At 44.0% G+C, this 9332-nt stretch overlaps 1 protein-coding gene across 1 annotated transcript in view; it reads right to left on the bottom strand.

The window, feature by feature from the left end:
• Positions 1-1673: 1673 nt before the first annotated feature.
• Positions 1674-9332, bottom strand: part of Slc35f2 (solute carrier family 35 member F2) — a 44231-nt gene continuing 36572 nt past the window's right edge. The window contains exons 5-8 of the mRNA XM_021207534.1: positions 8544-8700; positions 7224-7276; positions 5913-6067; positions 1674-3037 (exon numbers count right to left, since the gene is read on the bottom strand). Of these exons, the coding sequence (XP_021063193.1) occupies positions 2849-3037; positions 5913-6067; positions 7224-7276; positions 8544-8700 (554 nt within the window). The 3' untranslated portion in view covers positions 1674-2848. The remainder of the gene's footprint in view (positions 3038-5912; positions 6068-7223; positions 7277-8543; positions 8701-9332) is intronic.

Here is a 9332-nt window from a genome sequence, read left to right as displayed (position 1 = left end):
CGTCCCTCTGTCTCTGCTTCTCTTCTCTCTCCCACCTGCCCCCACACACAAATAATTAATTTTAAAAATCCCTTAACAAACAGTACAAAAGCAATAAAAAATGAGATTGCTTGTTATCTCATGTAGTCCTGGGGCCACTACAATTGTTTAAGTGTCACTTCCTGGAAACTTCACTAATTAAATATATATCAATTGGACGTCAGATACCTTGGTATCAGGGGAGAAATGTTACCCGCCCATCCACACACAGTAGTAGCAATAGCAAAGTCCCTTCTCTAAATTGTTGCCACAATCCAGTTGCATAGTGTATCCACACGGGGGAGCCAACGAGCAACTCCTTCCTATTGTCCACTAGATGTTGGTGTTTGAATGGGTCTACAGCTGGTGGAAGTGTTTTGAGAGGTTCTAGAACCTTTGGAATTAATTGTGGCCTACCTGGCACTGATGGGAGGTAGGGAGCAAAAACCTATTGAAAAGGTAGTTTAAATAGCTTGTGGAGAATGAGAGACCATTTCATTCGGAGACATTTTATACAAAAGTGTAAACTGTTGATTGCTACAAAGGACTCGTGTGCCCACTCGGACCCAATGCAGGCCCCAAGCAGGTATGTCATGTCCGCCTTGCCTCATAGGACATCTGGTTCTGAAAAGCTGCCTAGGAAGAAAATTGTGAATGTACCAAGCTATTTGATATACAGGGAAAGACAGCATGATGCTGCATAGCTGCAATCCCAGCACTCAGGAGGCTGAGGCCAGAGGATCAGAAGTTCAAAACCAGCCTGGGCCATGTAGTAAGACAGTCTCAAAAACAGGACCCGAGAAGATGGCTCAGTGTAAGGTGGCTCAGCTTGTAAGGTGCTTACCACATGTACTGGATATCTTTGTGTCAACTTGACACAGCTGGAGTTATCACAGAGAAAGGAACTTCAGTTGGGGAAGTGCCTCCATGAGATCCAGCTGTAAGGCATTTTCTCAATTAGTGATCAAGGGGGGAGGGCCCCTTGTGGGTGGTGTCATCTCTGGGCTGGTAGTCTTGGGTTCTATAAGAGAGTGGACTGAGCAAGCCAGGGCAAGCAAGCCAGTAAAGAACATCCCTCCATGGCCTCTGCATCAGCTCCTGCTTTCTGACCTGTTTGAGTTCCAGTCCTGCATCCTTGGGTGATCTACAGCAGTATGGAAAAGTAAGCCGAATAAACCCTTTCCTCCCCAACTTGCTTCTTGGTCATGATGTTTGTGCAGGAATAGAAACCCTGACTAAGACACCACACAAGAATGAGGAGCTGAGTTCAAATCCCCAGAATCTATGTAAAGCCAGGCAATGAATGCAAGGAGATTGTGTAATCCCAGTGTTAACTGAGAGGAGGCTGGGGATGTCCCAGTAGCTTGTGGTCAGCTAGCCTGGTGCATGTTTCAAGGGACAGCAAAGAGACTCAAACGAGGGAGAAGATAAGAACTGATACCCATGGCTGTCCTCAGAGCTCCATTTGAGAGCTATAACACATACATGCTCACACCCACACATATGTGAATGCATACATACATATATCATATATACACACACACACAAACACACACACACACACACACATATAAACAAGAATCAAACATACAAATAGAACTCCGCAAGGGGAACAGGTTAATCTCAAACAAACATACACAGTGTGATTCTATTTCCATGAGTTTAAAGTCTTTTAATAATACGAACACTTACCCCAAATTTCTTTATTATACTTATACAAAAAACAATTTACATAGAGTTTTCTGAAGGTGGCACTCTGGTGGCTGACGTTATGCTAAGGCTACATGTTGACACCGTGCTGGGGAATTGTCACAAACCTGCGAGCATTGTAAACCTGTGGGAAGAAGGAAGACACTCTCCTCTTACAGTCAGGACTCCAGAACCCCAGCACCAACCTACTGTAGGATTTCTAGCGTGGAACCATTGGCCAGTGTTCTTTGCTTCAATGGGAAAAGATTAGCACTGCATTTTTGTTTTTAAACCAGAGACAGTAACCAAGTTCTCAAGCTCTTGCCTTGCTATGAGAAGTTGCAGCAGGTTAATTTTCTAAACCGTGGCTTGGTGAGGTGAGGCCAGTGGGGACGACTCTTCCCGGGCACCGGGGACATTTTTTAAAAGGGTAATGTGAGCGTATTTGCTCTCGGCGTATAGTGTGGGGCTGAATGGGAGGGATGCCCAATGTAGCAGGCTTTGAGGGCGGTTTGCTCCAGAACTCAGAACGCAGGAGCAAACGTGGCTAGGGATGAGCAAGGGGAGAGAGGGGAGCGACTGGTTATGAAACATCAAGGGACACGACTGGGAGAGGATTCCTGGATTCCTGTACTCATTAGCCGCTTTCAAAGTTGTCACAGTTTATCTTGGGAGTTCTTGAGTGCTGCCCCGCCCATTTTCCCCACCACCTGCCACCAGGGACCAGCCATCATGGGTGTCTAAATTCCACAAGGGCCATGGACAGTGACTGCCCCAGCAGAATGAAAACAAAGTTTCCAATAGAGGAATCTTATTGCACAACCATCCCAGACTGTCCCAACTCCTCACTACCTAAACAGCCCTGAAGCAGGGCCCCTTCTCTTCTTACATGTGTCTCTGAAACCCAACGCTGACAGATACTGGTACTCAGCACACAGAAACACTACCCTTGGGCTCTCTGCTCTATTTTAGTATTTCTAGTTTGGAACCACTGGTCAGTGCTCCTTTCTACAATCTAACCACGGATGTAATCCAATGCAGTGGGTTTCGCCTCTGAGGCTTATGTCTCCTCAGATGCGCCCTTGGCAGTGGCAGGCTCTGCTCTCTCCTGGTGACACGCCAGAGTCTGTGGCTTGTCCAGCTACAAGACTGCAGAGTGGGTCTCCGGGAGACCGCTCTCCTCAAGCTTCAGTCCCAGATTGTCGATCCCGATGCTGGTGACAGGAGGCACGCTGCTTTCTGCTGGCTCTACCGTGCGCGTTGGGGTAGAACAGTACAAGATGAAGCCGACCATGATGACTGTGAACGACAGGATGTAGAGTCCTGAGAACTGTGGAGAGAAAACAGGCAGTTAGTTATGCTCCCTCACACAAGCCAGGTGCTGAGACCTGTTATCAGCTGTTCTTTGACATCTACCTTCACAGCCTCTTTCTGGGAGTCATCAAAGGAGCTGACAACACGCCAGCCCTCCCCTATAAACTGGTAAATACCGGGCTCAGACTATAGCCTGGCTTGACAGTTAACTGGATCCATAGCTTTTGTTTGTTTGCGACAGGGTCGCATGTAGCCCAGGCAGATCTCAAACTCACTGGGTACTCAAGGCTGACCTTGGATGTCCGGTCCTCCTAGTTCTACTTCCCAGGTGCTAGGACTACAACTTCCCTGTTTCAGCTCTTAAATTCTGAATTTAAGCCGCTTTCTCAAATGCTAGTCTGTAAAATTTTCTGAGCCAAAGTTTTTAGGGAATACAATTTTTTTTAAACTGGTAGCTTACAAGAGTCTGCCCTCAGAAACCATACCTAGGAAACTGGGGAGATGGATTGAAAGGTAAGAAGGTGGGCTGTTCAAACATCAGGGCTTCAGTTCAGATACTCAGCACCCACATAAAAAGCTGTGACCAGTAAGTCTATAATGGCAGCACTGTGGGGACACTGAAGACCCCAGGGGGCCCTATTCGGAGAGAGACCCTTTCTCAAGGAAATAAGGCTCATAGCATATGTCCTCTCTGGCCTACATACACACATACATGCATGCACCTGCACCATGTACATCTAAAACTCTAAGGATCATGGTAGAACTGCCCTTTGCTCTCTGAGTCTTCAAATGGCCTTTGACCAAAAACAATAAAATGGGATATCAAAGCAAGCTGCTGGACCTGCAGGTACAGAGGACTATTAACCAAAGAACCAGACGGGTGGTCATGCAATGGCGTGCCCCCATTCTGAGAAGAGCTGTGTGAGGTCATATGTCCAACAACAGGACACAGACAACCACTTCTTCACGTTAATGTCAGGAGCAGTGATGGGGAAGTATTTACAATCCTAGGCTGAAAGGCCTGGGGTTTATGAAATAAGGTATCTGTTATGGTTTAAAATACAGTAAGTAGCGGTAAGTGCACCTTGAACTGGAATGCTTCATTCCTTTGCCTTTATCTCCTCCTAGACATTATTTTACTTAGAGTAGAAAATAAAAAGATAAATTACTAAGGAATGGTTGGTTCAAATATGACAATATGGTTGGTTAAAAAAATAGGAAAAGTGGGGCCAGGGAGAAGGCTCCACAGGTAAAGGTACTACAGCATCGATTCTGACAACCTGAGTTCAGTTCTCAAGACCCTCATGATGGAGAGAGTTGATCCCCAGACGTTATTCAGGTCTTCACATACGCCATGTCACAAATAGGTGCTCACACACAAATAAATAAATGAAATGAAATAATGGTTTTTAAACATAGAGAAAATGTTAAACAGATAAAGAAGGTCACAGAGAGCCACTCCCCTCAGTTGGAATCCCACGAAAGAGCATCCTTGTCTCCTAGAAGAGGGCCATGTGCAGCCTCAGCACCAGAGGGCAATTCCCTCCCTTAGGAGAAATGCGGCTACCCTTGACAACACTCAAAGGAATGTGCATATGTGCATGCAGTAACAGTAGTGAAAAAGAGGCTATAGATTTGAAGGAGAGAGGGAAGGGGGCACTCACTGCAAGGGTATAAAGGGAGGAAAAAGAAAAGAGAAACGTGATTATATTATGATCTCAAAAGGTTTAAAAAAAAAAAAAACCCAGGCCTATCATAAAAACTATTCCTCTGATTTACTTTAAGATTTTTATGTGTCCCTATCATTAACCAATAAATATTTCACCAGGGTTAACTGAAAAATTCCTTCATCAGCAAGTATTCAAAGACATCATCTAGTTCCTGCCCCACATCACCCTGAGTGGTAAAAAGGTTTACACTTGGTTCACAAACATTTCTGAGAATCCAATGAGCTTCGTATATCAGTAAATCAGATAAGCCTTGTGAGTTCGTGACTGCTAGTTCCTAGGAAGAGAATAAATCAGCCCCAAGGATTCCTGTTTGCCAATCCAGAAGGTAGCCAGGTGTGCCAGCACCCGTCTGTCACACTACCACACAGAAAGAGAAGCCGAGAGGACCCTGAGTTCAAGGTCACCCCCTTCCACACAGTGAGCTTGAGGCTCGAGGCTCGCCTAAGCTTGCCTCAGAAAAAAGAATATGACCGCTAAAGATGGAACTATTCTAATCGTACGTGTACGATAACAGGCCCAACTCTCCTGCCCTTCCACCTCAGACCTTTTGTGTACAAAAAGAGTGAACAGAGACAGAGCACCCAGCCTGAGCCGGGCGATTTTTCAAGGTCAACAGCAGCCCCTGGAAGATGCTTGAGCATGTCTTACAGCTGGTGTCCTCGACTATACAAAGGTGAAACCCATTGTGTTTTATCACCTTGGAAAGCTTTAGAAGGATAATTCTTCTTCAGACCAATTTCTAAGCTGTAAACAGTAACAAAATGAGTGAAGCCTGTCCAGTGAGATTATTGCTAAGAGAACATGAAAGAGGGGTTTTGTTTGTTTGTTTTGTTTTTGAGATCCAGAGTCTTATAGAAACTTGTCGTAGCCAAGCATGGTGGTACATACACACCTGAGTTCAAGGCCAGCCTGGTCTACAGAGCTAGTTCCAGGACAGCAAGAGCTACACAGAGAACCCCTGTCTGGGGTGTATCTCAGCTGGGAGAATACTTGCCCCTGGGTCCCATCTTCAGCATAAACCAACCATGACAGAAGAGAAGTTGAAGATCATTGTCAGTTGCATAGTGAATCTCAGGCTAGCCTACGATATCTGAGAGTATCTCAAATAAATAGGTAAACTCATTTTAAGTTTTCTTATTCTAACACAATCTATTTTCTTACCTTATACTCGAATAGAAAAAGCCCAAAGAAAAGGCTGTAGAGGTCAGCTGTCAGGATGCCCAGGTTGACTGAAGTGGCACTAGTGACTTTAATCACCAATGGCATGAAGCTGTACAGGCAAAACATACAGAGGGCAAATGCCACAAATAACAAGGCTGTGAAGAAATGGAAGAACTGGAGTCAGGAAGAGAAACCAGGAAACAAGGTGCTTAGAGTGGGGATGCAGAAAACTCCCTGACTCCTTGACAGACTCCCTGCCAAGCTTCTCTAACAGTCAGCCTTCTGAAAGGACTACAAAGCTTTCTGGAAAACAGTAATCATAAAATAACATGTGGTGACAATCTAACAGGGAGTTAGATGATCAACAGGGGTGTGACTGGGCCAACAGCCTTCATCTTGCGTCATCCACCAAGACAAAAAGCCGGCTCTGATATAAAAGTTCAACCAAAGCCAGGTCAGTATCATATGTTAAAACACAAAAATTCCTCACTGGCCTTGTGCACTTTCATCTGATTGGTTGGTTGATGTGGTACGTATGACTGGATTCACAATAAAGTATTTTTAGGACATCAAAGATAGACATTGGATTCACTATATTTTCTTCGGTCCACTGAATTACATGTTCCAAGACAGAACAATTTTCTAGGAAAGTGCTGGCCATGCAGATGTTGACAGCAGTAGCAATGTCTACTTTGTAAGCACTTTTTAAAACCCCATCCTATGCTCAACACATGCACACACAAAACACAGGGGGCAGGTGGTAGAGTCATGCACTTTTGGGATACCTAAGATATTTAAATTTCTCTGCATTATCTAATCGTAGCATACAATCTTCGGCAACACTTACATACTATTTAACTACTACTCATCATTAAGGCTCAAATCTTTCTTAACTATCCTAACACCTTCTGCTTTATTCCCACAAATGTCCAAGGATATCAGAGGCATTGGAGCAACAGTGGACAGAGGGTGATAATACACCATCCATCGCTTAACATTAATGCTTCACAACATGAACCCCATGGTAAGCTCTAAAAGTTCAAGGACCTGAGATGTAGACTCATTTACTTCATAGCTTGGGGCTATCAAGATCAGCCTTGGTTTTATTCAGAATTCCTCGGAAAGAAAAGCTATTGCTTCAGACAAAGATTAAGAATTAATCCTGATAGAGGTTAGCCCTCCAGTTCTCAGAGCAGACCATCACCGCTGGTATGAATTCCCAAAGGTATGAAAACAGGATTGAATTGGTGTGCATTTTTGTCAGTTAAAGGACAGAATACTGACTTAAAAGGTTATCCTTTAGATACATACCAATTTTCCAGTCCCACTGAATCCGGGCAATGTCTTTATATTCCACAATCAATCTAAGATCAAAACAAGAAGCTGTGTAAAGATCCACGTGCTAATTTTTCTTATTTTATAGAGAGTTTAGAAGCTTTAATTTGGCCAAGGTAAAGAGTTATGTTGAGCTTTAATTTTTTTCTTAGAATATAAAAATATTGACCAGGTGGTGGTGCTACAACCTTTGATAACAGTACTTGGAAGGCAGAGGCAGGTGGATCTCTATGAGTTTGAGATCAATCTGCTCTACAGGCTGATTTCCAGCATAGTCAAAGATACACAGAGAAATATGTCTCCAAAACCAAAAAAACAAAAACGAAAAAATAAAAATATCTGGACAGGCATGTGGCTTATACTGGTAATCCCAGAACCCAGAAGACTGAAGCTGAAGGACTGCCATGAACCTGGGCAACAGTGACTAGCCTAAGCTACAGTGTAAAACTTTGTCTCAAAACCCAAACAAATTAAAAAAATAAGATCTTCTATTTGATTTTATCAAGTTATAGATTTCAAATGTGATTTGGGGTTAAACAACAGTAGTTGGAGCAAGTAATCATCTATCAAATATTTTCTCATTAATTATTTTAGGCTCATTTATTTTTATTTTATATGTATGAGTGTTCAGCCTGCATATACGTCTATGCACTATGTATGTGCTGGTGCCCTTGGAGGGCAGAAGAGAGAGTTTTCGTCCCTTGGAAACAGAGTTACAATGGTTGTAAGCCATCATGCCAGTGCTGAGGCCCTCCAAGGTCTTCTGGTAAAGTAACAAGAGGTCTCAACTGCTGAGGTATTTCTGGAGCCCCTACTTACTAATTAAAACATAAATAAAAAATAAAAAACAGCAGTGGTGGCACATGCTTTAATCCCAGCACTTGAGAGGCAGAGGCAGGCAGATTTCTGAGTTCGAGGCCAGCCTGGTCTACAGAGTGAGTTCCAGGACAGCCAGGGCTACACAGAGAAACCCTGTCTCGGAAAACCAAAAAAGAAAACCCGCGCACGCACACACCCATACACACACAAGTCACAGTGTGGCTCAAAGGGGAGAAGGCCACATGCAGTTTCTTCTCGGTCACATTGGTGTCATGTTAGTCCCAGGGATTGAAGCCAGGTCCTCAGGCTAGGCAGCAAGCATCCTCACCTGGGGCATTTTGCTGGCCCTTCACGGCCCTTCACATATATGTCATTACACTTTGTTGTAAGTCACTCCCCATCCCTGACTGTCCTGCCCTCTGCCCCCTTCTCCCGTAATTGTTCGTTTCGTTGTTATGAAAAGTTTTAGATTCTTACAGCTGTATGCCACTGATGATTGTTCCAAATAGTCCCACCATTCCTAAAAATTCCTGTCTGCTCAGCTTCTTCACGATGTATTCTTCACACACGTTAGACACAGCATACAGGGAAGCCCCAAGCAGGACTAAGATGTCACCAATAAGAACATCACTTCCTACAGGGCAGCAAGGCACAAAAAGAAATGCATTGTCAATGAGTGAGCCAGGAGTTAGCAAACACTGCTCATTTGAATAAAACTTTATTGAATCCTAGCTTCTGTAAGTCTAAAGGCTCTCACCCTTACTGTCTGGCACAACACTGCCATCATTTTCACATTTTTACTCCCTGGGAGATCAACAGAGTGGAAGATGGTACTGTACAACATCCTGAAAGAAAGCCATTTAAAGACAGGACGAATTCACAGAATGTATTGCAGGGAATTTTTTTTAGAACTGTGGGAAAGGATGCTAGGTGAAATAAGTGGTTTTAGTTTGATCCAAGGAGATACTAAAGTTATCTTGGAGTTCTGGTAAATTCAGACCTGGTTTAGCATCTATATTGTGTATTGAAATATTCCGGCCAGGCAGTGGTGGCACCCACCTTTAACCCAAGACAGCCAGGGATATACAGAAAAGAAGAAAAAAAATCCTGTCTCAAAAGAAGAATAAAGGGGCTGGTGAGATGGCTCAGTGGGTAAGAGTACCCGATTGCTCTTCCGAAGGTCCGGAGTTCAAATCCCAGCAACCACATGGTGGCTCATAACCATCTGTAACAAGATCTGATGCCCTCTTCTGGAGTGTCTGAAGA

This window comes from Mus pahari, chromosome 10 (genome assembly GCF_900095145.1).
Source record: "Mus pahari chromosome 10, PAHARI_EIJ_v1.1, whole genome shotgun sequence".
NCBI lineage: Eukaryota > Metazoa > Chordata > Mammalia > Rodentia > Muridae > Mus > Mus pahari.
The sequence above is the reverse complement of the archived record's forward strand: the minus strand, read 5'-3'. Positions and strand labels throughout refer to the sequence as shown.